The sequence below is a fragment of the Antrostomus carolinensis genome, unplaced genomic scaffold (assembly GCF_000700745.2).
Source record: "Antrostomus carolinensis isolate BGI_N321 unplaced genomic scaffold, ASM70074v2 scaffold10525, whole genome shotgun sequence".
NCBI classification, from domain to species: Eukaryota; Metazoa; Chordata; class Aves; order Caprimulgiformes; family Caprimulgidae; genus Antrostomus; species Antrostomus carolinensis.
This window is the reverse complement of record NW_010318440.1, coordinates 48,750-64,931: the sequence shown is the minus strand read 5'-3', so window position 1 is coordinate 64,931 and position 16,182 is coordinate 48,750. Positions and strand designations below refer to the sequence as shown.

The window sequence follows — 16,182 nt, the reverse complement described above, 5'->3', positions numbered from 1 at the left end:
TATATTTTATATATATTTTTATATTTTATATATAGTTGTTACTACTTGTATTTAATTTCATATGACTGAAATGTAATTTTGAGATACAACAGAAAATACATTATTATGCCAGATATTTTTTCCTTTCTGTAGCTCAGTGTAAAGCATTGTTATGCAAAGATGAAGGCATTTGATTACTGACTTGCTTTCACTGACAAAAAATTGATGTATGCAGTTGGCATCTCTGTATGTGACCTTCATACTGTTCGTTGCTCTTAGTCTTGCAGTTATCACTAGATAAGACATTCAGTGTGTTTTAATGATAATGAAGTATTTGAAACTTTCTCAATTTAATTGACTTAAAAATTGCTGTTTGGATGTACTTAGGAGTATGAGTTTCCTTTCATATCCTAATTAAATTTGTAGAAGCAAACTATCCTAATATTTTTTTTTGAAAGAGAGCTATTATTATTATACCATTAGTTTCTTGTCTAAACAGAATGTTTATTGGATCTTACCATTAGAAGTTAAAAAATACAATCTTACATTCACTGAAATCTCTGACCTCATAATATACCTAAAACCTATTTTTTAATAGGTGTTTATACCAGCAGCTATCCTAAGCTAACTTGAATTAATTACAAAGTTAATACAGTTTATGGTAGTACTAAATTACAGCTTCATCTATCCAAACAGCAGCGCAAGAATAGATTTTCTTCTTGGCTGATTAAGTCTTAATGTGATGATAGTATTGCAATTATAGCTCCTGATGAGAGATGAGATAACAAGAATTGGTTGTGGTTTTGTGCAAGATTAAAACCAGCAGATTACTGCAGCAATCCCAACTTGCTTTTCAGAAGTTTTACTTTTTGCTGATAGAAGCAGAGTAGCTCTTTACTGTGAGGGTGGTCAGACACTGGAACAGGTTGCCCAGAGAAGCTGTGGCTGCTCCTCCCTGGAAGTGTTTAAGGCCAGGCTGGATGAGGCTTTGAGCAACCTGGTCTAGTGGAAGGTGTCCCTGCTGATGGCAGGGAGGTTGGGACTGGATGAGCTTTAAGGTCCCTTCCAACCTAAACCATTCTATGATTCTATGAAACAGTTTGCAGAACTTAACGGTTGAATTGTGCAGCTGTTACTGACTGTGAACTTCAGAAGTACCAGCTTTGGTTCTTCAGCATAAATATTCCTCTTAACCACAACTACCTGTAGCAATCTTATTTGTTGTATGGTTTGGTTATGTAAACTCCTTGTTCTTGGGGTGACAGGGATCAGCTTTTACATTATATTCAGCAATTGAGATTTGAACTTTTTTAGTTTACTCTTTAGGACAGGATATTGGACTGGACTAGTAAGCACAAGGTTCAAATAGAATTCCAGGGAAACAGTCACTTGGTTAAATTTTTTAAAGGTGCAAATTCAACAGTTATGAGTAAGAATTCCTCTTTGTCATTTAACTTTTTTGTTAAATTATCACCTCAGTAAATCTTCAGTTTTGACTTGGCTTGTGGCTGTACTGAGCAGCTGCTTTTTAACTTACTTCATGCATTTCTAATACAGAACAAACTGCTGCCACAGTGGGGGTTTTGGGGGGTTTAATTCCTCCTTTTTAGATGCACTGTTAAGATACAGGGCAGAAAGGACTAAAATGTACTCATGTATAATTGTCCTTTTTTTTTTTTATTTTTAAACCCTTAACTTTACACTAATTGCATTGAGCATGTTTCTTTTTTCCCTAGATAAATTTTGAAGGGGAGGAAAAAGAACTGTTGGGCTATATGTTCCAGGACAAGGTTGCTATAATCCTTTAGTTTATAATTTAAAATAGGAAGCTGCTTCCTAGTGCATGTTGCTCATGTCTCTCTGGCCTTTTTGCAGTCTTCATCTTTTTTAATTCTTCTAAGAAAATGCTTACAAAGACTTACTAACTAAACATAAGATGTTAAGAGCCTTTAAGACTTGCAGAATTCTACTCCCCATCTTTTACAATAATAGGTGTGTTGCTAGAACTCAGAAGTTATTTAGGCCACCTCAGGTTTTTCCTTAACTAGCATGTATCTCTTGTCTTCCTAGATCACTAGAGAAGGGTTTTTCTTCAAAACAAATCAATATATCTCTTAAAGACTGCTAGTCAGGAAACTTGAGCTGACTTCTTGATGAACTCTCCAGAACATAGAATCAGCTACTCGGCTGAGAGAGGACCAGGGAAAAATAACAGCTCTATTTTAGCTAAAAACCAGGACACTGGTGGTCTAAATATTGGTTTAACTTAACTTGTTGCCACTGAAGAAAATTAAAATCACCTGGGAGCTAAATATCTTGTTTCTTACTCTATTAAGACCTTTTTCTGTCAAGACCTATGAAGACCTTTGATTTTTAAGCAAAAAATGATCATAACTAAAGTTTTGAAAGTACTGAACACATCACAATGTAAGGTTCTTGTGTACACAAATGTGCAATTAAAATATTTTGCTTGGTGTATACATTTTTTGGCTTTAGAAATTATGTCAATTGATATGCTTAAAAGAAATAATTGGTCTTTAATCTCTGAAAATAGTTTTACTTAGTTAATGGGTAAATCAGATCCCTCAGAAGAATGTGTTTTAGATAACTTTTTACATGTATCGTCTCTAAATTAAGCAGGTGATAACTTTACTACCTGTCATCTCCTACTTGTAATCAAGAAACAATTTGTTTTGCAAATTCTTGAGAGTTATCTTGAGTATCTTTACAGATAATCTTCTGTGACAGTAAGGCAGCTTGTTATGGTAGATGTCTGAATGACCACACCAGAATGCAAGCTAGCCTAGTCATGGGCTTCAGTTTTCTCTTCATCTAGCTGGATATTCCACAAACTGCTATCTTTCCACCACCTCCACCCTGCTCGCCTTTGAAAGGGATATATTGTGGACTAGAATGCAGCATTTTCTCATTGTGTGTACAGAAGGGTGTTCTGAGACCTGCTTTAGCCATTAGGAATGGTGGTGTAGGCTCAGCACAGCTGACATGTTCCATTTGTTATACAGCCTTTTTGCTCTGCTGTCACACAGCTGTACACGGGTAAACTTCATAATCCACAAAAGTAGATTCTTCTGTCCTGATAAAGTTAGAAAGGAATGCGAAAAAACCCAACCCCAAACCAACAAAAAAACCCACCAAAACAAAAAAAAACAAACCCAAAACCCAACCCAAACTTGAAGTCTTGAAGTGGGGAACTGGCCAGACTTCCTGAGGCCCTTGTTCAGAAATGGATTTTACTGTAGCTTGCCTTGGATATAAGACAACATTCCCTGGTGTAGCATGTAGGGTTGTAGTTGTCTTTGCTCATAAAGATCCAGCACTGATGCCACTTATTTCTATTGTGTGCAAGAATTTTTACTATTGTTGTTTCTCAAATGGTCATACAGACTCCTGCTTGGTGTTGAAAGCTTTGCTGTGCTGTACTGCAGGGCCAAGTACATTTGCAAACCATGCATGCTGTCTTAGTTGAATAGATCTAACATGTCAAAATGATTTCATGCTAGTGCACGTGTGTGTTGTGTCTGGGAGGAAGCTGCATTATGCCTGCAGTTCAAAGGCAATCATATTCTAACCATACCATCTATTTCAGTGTTTTAGAGGGCTCACTGAAGCCTACAGATGTACGCCTTTAACTACTAAGGGTTACTCTTGTTCATCTTAAGTACTAGCAAAATGTAATTTTGTTTGATTGATGTTGATTCCTTGGCTCTAGAAACTTTCATTATTGTGTACACATGCCTGTTCCCTGGCAAATGGTTCTTCTTTGTATTTGAGCAGCACCACCAACCTTTCTGATTTTTCTAGTAAGACAAAGCACCAAAGTTTCTGATTTTTTTTTTTTTTTTGCTTATTCAGATTGGCAACAAAATGCACTATGTAGAATGTCCAGCAGATCATCATTTGCTTGTTGTATTAGCAATTTGTCTCTTAGCTTGGCAATAAAGAAGGGATGTGATTTCTTGACAGTAACTGTGGGAGCAGTCGATGTAATGGGGTGCTGTGTGTGGAGGGATTGGGGGAAGTCCAGAGGCAGCTCTTGTTGCATGTTCCTACTCAAAACTCTTGAATATTGAATAACTATCTAACCAATCTCTGGTACAGTAGTTAAGCTGTTCTTTTTAGTGGTAGAAGAAAGGCTTGGAACCTCTCTTGTTCCTCTAGAAATGACTTAACACAGGTCTTCAACACCTTGAGTGCCAGCTGAGAACTGCTTTCATTACTTTTTCCCCTTCTAGATTTTTTTAATACAAATATTTATAAGAGTAAGCACTGCTACATCAGTATCTGCCAAAAATGCTTATGGCATCCAAATACCAATTCTGTTTAAGCCCACTTTGATATTTTCTAAACATTTTAATGTCAAACTGAGGCAGAAGCTTGCAGGATGTGGACTGGTGCCTTGTGTTGTTTTTAACCATGCTTAGAGTGCCTGTTTTTCTGGGTAGAAGCATGTTTGTGCATCTGTCCTGAGCAAACTAATAAGCAAATAAATCTTGAAAAGCTTCTAAATGAACTTGAAACAAAAAGTGATTATTACTGTCTTGCTTGAGACTGACTGCTTCTTTCCCGCTGAAGATCCTAAGAACAAGACAGTGCTAACATCCCGGTGCAGGTGGCTTGCTTGAACTGAGAGAGTTGAGAGGTGTCAAAATTAAGTGACTAATTGTTTTATTTTTTTGCAGGTTCCCTTTTTGTCTCCTTTGGAAGGTCATATATATCTAAAGTTAAAATGCCAAGTGGACTCTTCTGTGGAGGAGAAAGGGTTCTTGGTAAGGTATTCAATTTAAATTCCTTCCCTGCTCCTATTAAATGTAGTCACTTTTTTTAACGTAACACTTGTATTGTACTGATTGTGAAGCTTAAAACTGACTTGATTTTTCTTTCTTTCCTCTGAACCAGACCTCAGAACTTTTTCCCTCTGAACCAGACCTCAAAACTTTCCTAGTTTATCTTCTAAACGTGCCTGAATTAAAGCTACCTTTTAGGATTTTGTATATCTGTTTCTTCTACACACTGTTCAATTATTATTATGAACTTTGGTTAACCTCTTACTATAATCTGTGATGTGAGATGAGAGTAATTTCTTTGCCAGAAACTCTTTCTGGACATCCTGGATTTTTTTTAATGGTCTAGTGAAAACAAATTCTCCATAGAAGAAATTGGTTTGTGGTTTGTTTTTTTTTTTTTTAACTCTATTCAGACTTTGACTTGCAAGGAACTGACAGTATTTTTTTCAGAAACATCTTGAGCATTTCACTCTAAAATTAAATTTAGACAATTTTGCTGGTCTTTTGGCCTAATGGATGGTGCTGTTGAGACAGTGTCCAGCAGATGGCAGCAAATGTGCTATGAAAATACTTCAGCAAAACATTAAGTTGCTGTTGTTCTGGTGTTTTCAGAAATCAGAATTTCTTTAGACTCTTTTTGAGCAGTTCTGTCTCTTTTCCCTTTACTTAAGTTGAACAGACTTCATTAGATGCAAACATTTTGCATGCTTAAGGTATTTGCTGTCGCCTGTTTTTGTGTACTAATTTAGGAAAGTCTTTCTTTACTTCTATTATACAATATTTAAAACCTGAAAAATGGTGTACATGCACATTAGATTTTTTCACAGTAAAGGTTTGGAAACTCCCTGCACTGTTAAAAATTATGTGAATTGTGAAGAGTGAAAAACACAACACACAAATTAATTGGAAGAAAAAGTTCTGTACAAGTTCAAGAGGGATCAGGACCAGGAGGCAGATACTGGACTTTCCATTCCAGTACTAAGGAAATGGGGCTTGAAAATGCCATAGTCTTGCATCCAGCAAAATAACTACAAACACAAACATTTAAAAATCTATTTCTAATTTATTTTAAACTGGCTGGACTCCTGAGTGTGGTCTGCAAAACAGACAAACATTTTATAACCCTGAATTTTAAGTCAAAGATTATTTATATACATAATCATAATAAATTACGTGATACTAATATGTCTTGTGAACCACTCACCCTGTATCTGCTTTAAGTAACCCCACATTATCTTAAAATAATGGGAATAGTTGCCACTGTCAACATGGAAATCTGGTAATTTGAAATAGCAGTGATAGGTGCATTTTGAGCAAAAGGCTGCAAACTTGAGAATGATAGCATAAGCTAATTTTCTGTGCTATCTGGAAAATAAATATACTGAACTAATAGAAGTCTCCCCCAGTATATATTTTTTCCTTCTCTTATATTTACTCCTATGAAGGGTTGTACTTACAGAACCATTCTTGTACAAAAAAAATAGTTGACTATAGATGAAGCTCAGGGTGTAATGCTATTCCATTTTTATATTTTTTTTTTAAGACTATGTTTGAAGATGTCAGTGGATTTGGAGCATGGCATAGGCGTTGGTGTGTGCTGTCTGGAAATTGTATCTCTTATTGGACATACCCAGATGATGAAAAACGAAAGGTAACGCTGTTTTATGAAGCTCAAGTCTGAAGTTCTGTAGTACCTGACACAACTAGCTGTTCATTTTTAGTGGCAGTAGTGTTCAGGCTTAAAACAAGTAAGTGTATTCAAAGCATGAGATTCAAGCCCAGAAGGTTTTTTTGTTTTTTTTTTTTTTTTTTTTTGGGGAATGGAGGGGACTCATCTTCATAAATCTGACCTAAATCAAGGCAAACTTAGAAACTGAACACTTTATCTAGTGGGAGAGGAGAAAAGTGGAGGAAGATCCATATTTAATTTTCCCTTTAGTCTTAAGGCTTTCCATTGCACTTGTGAATCGACTAATTATTTAATTGAAATTGATCAGACTTGTACAGCTTAACAAGCAGGCTGTATCTAGCTCCCTTAAGTTTTAAACAAAATGATTGTAACACTTAATGTAGTACAGAATTCAAGTGGGCAATCCTATATTGCAGAAGTATAGCTGTAATTATGGACTACCGTATTTGCAGTCGTTGTTTTCTTGCAGCTCCACATTACAGCTGAAACTTACACTTTTTAAATGGTTCTCACAGAAACCTAAGTTAGTGTCTTGCTAATGAGACAAATCAGAGGGTCATCTGTCACTGAGGTGAACCTTCTTGTCTCCTAAGCCTGTTCCTACAGTCTGTACTGAAACACTTCCAGGTCCTTTTAAAGACTGCTCTCAAGAGGGTTTTTCTGACTCACTTAAACAGTTTACCATTAAACACTTGCTTGTTTGTTGGCAGAACACTTTCTTTCCCAAACTCTGTGGCAAACTCTGGTCCTTTTGGGTCTTCTATGCCAATCCAGATGTCTGAGTTTAGTTCCCTCCCTGCTAACAGAGGAGGACCATATGCTGATAGCTGACATTGCCAGAATATATCAATGTACTTTCTTTCCCTGCCAGGAGAGAGGGGAAAAATCTCTGCCTACTGTGATAGAAGATAGATAAAAAAATTAAGTTAAGCAACAAAAAGGTTCCTATTTTGTTCTTATCTGCAAGAAAGCACCTTTGGTTTGTTTTCCAAATTATTTTCTTGAAAATCTTCTAGACTTATTTTATTATCATTCTGAGAAAGGGTCAGCTATATTCCTTTGATATACTCTCATTTACAACAATATTAAACTCTATCCTTATTAAATTAAACTCCCCTTTATTTATTAAACTCCCCTTACCCCTACTATATCTGTTCTACCATGCAGAGATAACTCAGAAATACCAGTAATATTAGGTAATGATTGCTTTAAACTGTTGAATGTTGGGTTTTTTAATAAATTTCCCATGACTGTACATGTATCACCAATGTGCAACCTGTTACTTAATGTTCTCAAAATGAAACTATCATTCTTTTTCCTCTAATTTGGGTTATTTTAACTATCTATGGAATAGTATAGTGAACACACCCAATATATCAATTGGTGTTCACTATATTCAATATAGTGAACACACCCAATAAATATCAAACTCCTCTCCAAGCCCAGAGCAGCCTATGATGAGGTATTCTGTAGGTGTGAAGAATCAGAGCCAAGGTCTATAACCAACCTGAGGCATGCAGCTGAGCCTCTGTCTGTAGTCAGCAGAAAGAGGTAACTGCCTTGAGATTTGAAATGCTCTTTGAAGGGGTCTAGTTATTGGCTAAAGAGGGAACTAAAGCAGCTGGAGGTCGCACTTAGGCACCTTAGCTGCATGTTTGAAGATGAATTCATATGGTTATAGGCTTTGACAAGAATGATGCAAGCATCCCTAAAGTGATTGTTTTCCGTAGGCTTTGATGGGATTTACTCTGTCAATTTGGATTTTATTATGAAGTTCCATTGAATCTGAGAGTTTAAAAGCTTTTTTTTTTTTTTTGTAAGGAATAAGGAAAAGGGGATATATATCTTTCTAGAGCCTAAGCCTTTGGTAAGGGGTGGATTTGTTAGCTGAATTGTACATGGCTGAGCCAGGGCGTGTTCCATTGTTGATATTATCTTGCTTCTGCTATGGCTCTTAAACAGAAAAAGTAGAAACTCTCTTTTTTTTCATGTGGAGCAATTGATTTGGGTGAGGAGTTCAGTTAATATGGCAAAAATTGTCAAAGCAGATGTTGTTCACAAGGACTCTTGATTGAGGTGTTCTTGACCCAACGCACTAACTCTACTTTCAGCATCCTTTGGGCCGGATAAACTTGGCAAACTGCACTAATCATCAGATTGAACCTGCCAACAGGGAGTTCTGTGCCCGTCCCAACACTTTTGAACTAATAACTGTCCGTCCTCAGAGGGAAGATGACAGAGAGACTCTCGTCAGCCAATGCAGAGACACGCTCTGTGTTACAAAGTGAGTGGATAAAATCGTAAAGGTTGTGGGAGGTTATGGGATGCACGTGGGAGGGGTGTTGTGCCTCAAGTGATAGTTTTAATAACATAGGAGCTTTACAACTTTAACATGACAACGCAAACCTTTTCTAAATGCTAAGACTTTGGGATGACACTTAACCTGGTTGGTTCACTTTTAGTCCTACTTGTCTTGATGTCCAGTTTCAGTCTTCTGAGGACAAAGAACTCAACTTTTCCAGAAGTAGGGATGCCAGGTAGCAGGACTGCAGAATATTTTACTACTTTTTTTTTCTTTTCCCCCTGCTATTTGGGCTTCCATGTATGATCAGCTTGTCATTTTTCAGAATAACTAAGTAGAGGCAGAGAAAGACATATCTTAAACCACTGGGTTCTTTGCCTTTTAGGAACTGGTTGTCTGCTGATACTAAAGAAGAGCGTAACCTTTGGATGCAAAAGCTCAACCAAGTCCTTGTTGACCTTCGCATGTGGCAACCTGATGCTTGTTACAAACCTATTGGAAAGCTTTAAATCTAAAAGGGAAACATGAAGAAAATATGTATGCAAAAACCCACATGAGCTACACAAAAAAAAAAGAACCTAAATGAAAATGTGGGAAGTCTGGATCACTTATGCTTTAAATTTGAGAGTATTTAACATTATACAGGAGTATGTTATGCAGTATTTTTATTTCACTTTAAGAATTTTAAAATGTTTTTACTAGCTTCTGAGTATCGTAGGAAGCAATTATCTGTTTCTAAATGTGCTAAATATTTATGTAACTCCTTTTTTGGCAGTCTTGTTTAGCTAAGTACATTCTTTTCTTTGAACAAGTAAATTATTGCAGGAAATCACACTTCAGGGCAGGAAGCAGGGCGGGCAAGCTAGTGAAAAAACAAGCTTTCTAGATAACTCAGCTCCCTGAAAGAAACAATAGCTCAGAGTTCTCTAACAAGGATGGTGCTGAAGCACAAGATTTAATATTGGAGGGTTGTTTTTTAATAATCAGGCACAGAAGTTACTAGTAAATTTTATTCTACAACATGCAATATAGGTATTTCTTGCTTGCACATTGTCCTTGTGGTCAGAACAAAAGACATGTGCAATATATGCATTCTTCTCTTGCAATTTCTCATACAAACTGGTATGGATAAGTGCATGGCATGTATCCTGTGTGGTTTACAGGTGTGGAATTATGTATGCAGTATATTGCACTTTGATAGAAATGAAAGAAAGGTGGTGAATATTTTTATTAGGACTGCTATATAAAAAAAAAAAAAACAACCCATAAAGAGAAAAAAAATAGTTTTAGGATTGTATATGTCAGTATTTCCTGGGACTTATGGTTTGTACAAGCCAGAATTCTTCTCCATTTGAGAACCAGGAATAGCTGTAAAAGTGCTTTTTTAATTTTTTTTTTTTTTGTAAGACACTACAAAGCTGCTATATACCAACTAATGCTCTGCTGGCTGAACATATGGGTCTTCCTCCCCCTCATAGTCATGTCCATAAATGCTGATAAAAACAGTACTTCAGACCCATCATTAAAATGGCAAAACTTCTCAGTTAAACTTGCAGTTTTCACAGTTTTTCTCTGGGCTTAGTGAAATACTATCTCATTACTTCACTCTTGTGAATGCAGTAGTGGAATACTTAAAATTGCTATTGCTGATATATACTTGCACTTGAAACACTAAATTCTGTTAGCTTATACTGTTTTCATCCTGCCACTTTTGTACTTCTGCTTTTCAATCTAGTTTTCTTTTTCTGATTTCTTTAAATATTTCCAAACTATGTATTTGAGATATATATTTTATTCATTTAAAATAAAGAATAAAACCCTTTCTGTTTTTTTTTTTTATAATGTCAGCTATGGATTTGAGATACTAGTTTGTAGGCTGAAGAATAAAAGCTGGACTCCACACAATGTTTAAGAAAGGATTCTATTCAGTATGTGTATCCCAAATACCACTTGATTGGAGAAGATCAGGTGATGCTTCAGGGGTAGCTAGCACTAAATTTTGTAGCAGGAGGCTGGATTGTCCGTGGGCACTTCCCATTAACTGGTTGGGATGTATATGAATGTAGAGGCTGCTGGAGACCAGCTGTTCATCAAGTATGGAGGGTAGAGATGGTTCTTTGGTCTTGTGATAGACACACAGCAGCAGAGTAGCAACATATGGACAGTGAGTGGAAGAGCAAATTTCATCTGTGGATCTGTGATAGGCCATTTACTTGAACTTCCAAGTGGGTTTTAATAAAAATTATTAAATATAAAAATCATTAAATGAGTCCATAGAAAGGTGTTAAGATACATCTAAGGGAATGACCTGTTTTTATTCAGGCTAATTGGGCCGTCATCCATTGTAGAAACTAATCTGTGTTTGTTTATTGCCCAAGAAGAAAAACTATCCTCATCAAGGAAAGGTATGAAGTGTCAGAAGTGATGCAGGTTAGAAAAGCTGACCCGGATGGGGAGTTCCAGACAGGAGCTGTTGGTGGCAATGACCTGCACTGCTGTGTGCCTCCTCTCCTCCTGCCTTCCCCAGCTCTTCCAAAGGTGAGCTCTGGAAACATTTTCACAAATGCTGGCAAATGTATTTTTTCATCTTTGTAGCAGATCTCTTTTGGAAGAGGCTGGAACTGCATGAATTCAAATAACTTCAGGTAGCTGTAGATGTTCTATACCTCAAAAATAGTTTCTACTGTCTACTTTTAAACAAGCTTTAAGTTTTGAAAAAACATTTATGAACAGAATAACATAAAAAAAAAAACCCTTCCTATTTGCAGTGCATGGGAACTAGCCAGTGATATAATCCCCTCCATATTCATGTGCTCTTAACTCTCCCAAAAAAGACCTGATAGACCTTTCCTTCTAGAGATCTGTACTGCTATAAAGTTTGAATTTCATGGAACTATACTTAGCTTTCAAAGATAAGCTTTTATTATCTTCCTGTTTATTTCTCTCTTCTCCACGCATTTGTTACCTTCAAGCGATCTAAGCACCAGGAGACAGTTAAACTAACAGAATAGGATCCATAATTTGTTACTACTTTAGGATAAATAAAATTTTTTCAGAGGCATTTGTTTAAATATAAGACTTATTTTTTTTACAGTGGTACTGGTAAGTGATTGATGGTTGGGGGTGCAGATCTTCAGCTGGTTGTTGCATTCTTTGAAATAATGGAGAGACATAATGGTTGTAAAAGCTGATGGTTTAATCAGCCCCAAATTCATCTTTATTTGCAAATAGTTCCTGCACTAGTTACAAATCAAGTCCCTGCACACAGCTTCCTTTTTAATTTGTAACTGAGGCACAAGGATATGTGGTTTGGTTAGTGCTCCGTCAGCCGGGCTGAGTCCCTCGGAGATCCCAGATCAAACACAGAGCAACTGCAGTGGGCAAATCTGAGAGCTTTGCTTTGGGATTCCGCTTGGGGGTTTGGGGTTGTCTGATGGAGAAGATGCTGTTCTAATTTTATAAGAAAGCTTTCCCCCCCCCCATTGTTCAGAAATGCAAGATGTTCACTAATAAGAAAGTCTATAAATGGAAAATGCTTTGCTCTGGGCAATGAAGCTTGTTTTAGCTGAGAAAATTTCAGTTTTACTAGCTTGTAAAACTCCTAATTGGTGTTATTAAATCCCAGCCTCAAATAAAATACAATAATTTGCAATGAGATTGTCTGAAAATTTGTCTTTTAAACACATACTGTTCCCTTCCCCCCTTTTAATTGCTGTATTTTGGTGTAGAGGAAATTATTTGATATTCTATAATTATTGTCTGTGTTGTACTTGGTCTATAGTAAAACCACATGGATCCACTTGTTTCTGTCCTTGTGTTGTTTTTAATGAAAGATAGGAAGCTCGAATAGGTAATAAATAATAGTTTTAAGGTGTTCTACTTGACCAGTGTGTATCAAATCTTCTGGTGTGGGGTGGAGGGAGTTTGTACAGTAAGCAGTACATTTCCTTTTCCTACTTTTAATACTAAATAATCTTCCTCAGACATGCCTCAGAGGAGTTGAAACTGTTTCTTGGGAGACTGGATCTTTTAGTAACATCTAAATGCTTTGAACAAATTGGGGCCTTATTAATAAGTATTGTTTAATTAAGGAATGTATTCCCTTTTGGTTTCCTAAAGGGGGAGGCTTGAATATTTCCTTAAATGTTAGTAGTTGTCTCCAAGGGATTTCTGTCTTAATAGAAGATGCAGCATTGACTGTACTCTAAAAAAAAAAAAAAAAAAGGCAGAGGATGTAGGATGGCAATAATACGTGTTTCAATTTGAAATAGCGTTAGCCAAGTCATCCTCTGCCTATCCAAAGTACTGAGCAGATGCAACTCCTACAGCCATGGCCAGGGTGACGAGGTCCAGACCAGACCATCTCCTTTAGGGTGGACCACAGTCTAAGAGCTGGGTCACAGCTGACACAACCTTACGCAAAGGACCTGTTCAGAGTGAAGAGCAGAGCAAATCTACCTGAGCTTTGGCTAATTTGGATGAGTTTTAGTTATGATGTCATGTTAACACTTTCTATTTAACAGCTTTTTTTTTTCTCCGTGTATAATTAATTAGTGACATTTTTGTTGTCTGATCCCTTCATCACCAGCAGGACTGCAACTAGGGTAAAGCTGTCTGTAATTTTTATGTATATAAATATATATATTTGTTTATTTATTTTGCAAAGAACATCAGATAAGCTGATGAAAAAATAGTATTAATTCTCAACCTTTGTTTCTGCTTATGAAATAAGGGTTGCTCAGTACCTTCAGTGATTCCCTGGGTCATGCATGTAAAAGGTACAGGACTGGCTATATCTTTTTTTTTTTTTTTCTTGGAAGCAAAAGAGCCAAGATGTATTAAAGCTTGAAAAAGCAACTTGTTTTAAATACATGATGGGATGTCAAGTTACTAACTTGGGGGGGAGAACCTGTGCTCAGTCAGCCTGCACTCATGCTGCCAGGCAAATCGAAGTTCTAGCACCTTGTTATTCCTGGCACATTTTAGTAAGCAAATAGCAGCTAAATAATGTATTGACAGTCAGGGCAATTACATACGCACAACTTAGAGCAATATAATGAGTTTGGGATTAGATTCACAGTTGAAACAGTACAAATGGAAAGCTCAGAAATATTCTGCAGGGAAAATAAAAATTAAGTAGGGCTAAGAATTTGCTATATATGGGGAAAAAAAAAATCATATGAATTTGCAAACCAGTGCAATAAATGGTCTGGCTGACAGGTATCCTTTAATTTTGTTTATTTTTGTAGCTCCACAGAAAAAGCATAGTCTGCTTGTGCAGGTGAGATACAAACTGAAAATGCTGTTAAGTCCACTGCTACTGGCTCGGGTAACTTGCCCTCCCCCTTTTTTTTGTGTGTGTGTGTCTTGAATCATCTTGTTTTGTGGAATGTACTGGGAAGCATTACCCTAAACCACGTCAGGGCTCCGGCAGTCTGGAAATCAGTGTCCACCTTGATCTTTGAATATAGCTTCAATCTGGTCGTTGAATGGATTCTCCTTTCCAAGCACTTGAGGCCATTCATGTAATGCCTTCTGCCAGGTGACGCTTGTTCCAAGGGCAGCAGCAATCTGCAAACAGCACAAATACTATTGATTTCTTGTGCCTTGGTAATGCAGCTGTTTCTTGCCAGCACTTAGGAGATCTCAGCAGAAAGAAGAATCTTCTGCATAGACACATGTTGGACCGTAACCTCTAACCAAATCACTTTTCTTGTAGGTCTTTTTTTAAATTCCAAAGCTCTTGTGCTTTGAGACCTGCTACAATTTGTATGTTTTTTGCAACTAACTTTTTTTTTTGAGGACAGCAACCTCTAAGTGGCTTTTTAAAAGAAAATATCACCCATTCCTCATAGAGCCCTAAGTGACCACAACTGGGAGGTAGCTGTGGGGTTTTTTTCAGCAGCTTCTGTCTATTTTTTCCTCCTGCACCAATGTGGCAATGGGAATGCCTCTCAGCAAAGTGTAAATGCCCAACTAATCTAATATGCATCACTTCAGCTTTTCCTCCTTGTTTTTTTTTTTATCTGAAATGTACTTTGTATGTCTTAAGGAGAGAGAAGAGGGAGAAGCTCATCACTCAAGCTGTGCTTTCCTGCCTGTACATAATCATTAAGAATCTTCCAATCGTCTCGGGTTCCAGTTTCTGATGCTCAGGGCTTTAGTGTTCTCCCTGGTAACTTCATAAAAGCAAGAAACGAAGCCGTTTTATGCAGGATCCTGTTGAAATTGCATGACCCTGTCATCCAAACAAAGCCATCAGCTGTTCTAGAGAGAAATAATGTCCTTGAAGCCATCTGGCACTCAGAACAGTTTGCAGTGAGATTTCATAGTAAGGGAGAGATGCTGGGAAAAAAAAATAACATCCCTGGGCTTCCATTGCAGTCAGCAGGTTTTAGCAGGAAGAGAAAGTCAGATTCCTTCCAAGGATAACTGAGCCAGATTTTGGGGAATGATGTTTCAGAGGGAATATAGGAGGACTGAATGATGTGTTTTGCTTTTGGGTGTCAAAAGTAAATGGTCTGAATTTTCCCATTTCTTCTATGGAGGAAATTCTGAGCTGGGTGTTTTGGAAAGAAAACGTCACGGAGCCCAATTTTAGCTTTGAAACTTCCGAGGAAGGCAGTTATGCCAAGAATGAGTGTCTTGTTTGCAGCTTTCTGTTCTGCAACAGGTAAACATGCAGAAAAACCCCCCCTTCCTCCCCAAGACATTTGCAGTAAGGGAATGTAGTTCTGGGCCTGGCTGAACAAATGAGCACTTAGTATTTGTGCCTTTTTCCAGGGTATAAATATCAAATACTGCCTGCAGTGGGGACTATGTGGGATAGTTTTTCCTGCCTGAGTGTCCTAACCTGGCCTTTTCCAATACATGAAACAACTGAATGGCTGCAATGGGACAAAGTGAGTGTTGCCTCTTTTCTTTCTTTTCCTCCTTTTCTTTCTTTTCCTCCTTTTCTTTCTTTTCCTCCTTTTCTTTCTTTTCCTCCTTTTCTTTCTTTTCCTCCTTTTCTTTCTTTTCCTCCTTTTCTTTCTTTTCCTCCTTTTCTTTCTTTTCCTCCTTTTCTTTCTTTTCCTCCTTTTCTTTCTTTTCCTCCTTTTCTTTCTTTTCCTCCTTTTCTTTCCCTCCTGCACGGCTGGACTATTGGATAGACATGCTGACACCTGCTTCTGCCATGTTTATGCCAGCAGATTTTTTTTTTCATTGTTATTAAAGAGGCAGCAGATAAAAGGCAGGTGAAATCCAGGGGCTGGCACCAGACACCAGCTTATCCTGCCCACTGCTATATCATAAGGACCAGGGATCATGGTACCTCTCCAGCTCACCCTTGGCAGAGAGGGTCACTGCAGTTCTTATATCCTAAACTTCAAAGTTTCTCTGCCTCCAAAGGCAAGTACTAAAATGTT

The 16,182-nt window shown here is 37.3% G+C and overlaps 2 protein-coding genes across 2 annotated transcripts in view; one reads left to right on the top strand and one right to left on the bottom strand.

Moving 5' to 3' along the window:
* The first annotated feature begins 4,683 nt into the window (after nucleotides 1–4,683).
* LOC104525679 (anillin) lies at nucleotides 4,684–9,337 on the top strand. The gene is made up of 4 exons (XM_010168897.2): nucleotides 4,684–4,766; nucleotides 6,328–6,435; nucleotides 8,586–8,758; nucleotides 9,162–9,337. Exons 2-4 carry the CDS (start codon nucleotides 6,331–6,333, stop codon nucleotides 9,283–9,285), a joined length of 402 nt encoding a protein of 133 aa, XP_010167199.2. The 5' UTR covers nucleotides 4,684–4,766; nucleotides 6,328–6,330; the 3' UTR covers nucleotides 9,286–9,337.
* A 4,881-nt stretch (nucleotides 9,338–14,218) lies between these two features.
* The window catches only part of AOAH (acyloxyacyl hydrolase), a gene marked incomplete at its 5' end in the record, with an annotated part of 47,995 nt that continues 46,031 nt past the window's right edge, over nucleotides 14,219–16,182 (bottom strand). Inside the window, one exon of the mRNA XM_010168896.1 lies at nucleotides 14,219–14,347. Within this exon, the coding sequence (XP_010167198.1) occupies nucleotides 14,219–14,347 (129 nt within the window). The remainder of the gene's footprint in view (nucleotides 14,348–16,182) is intronic.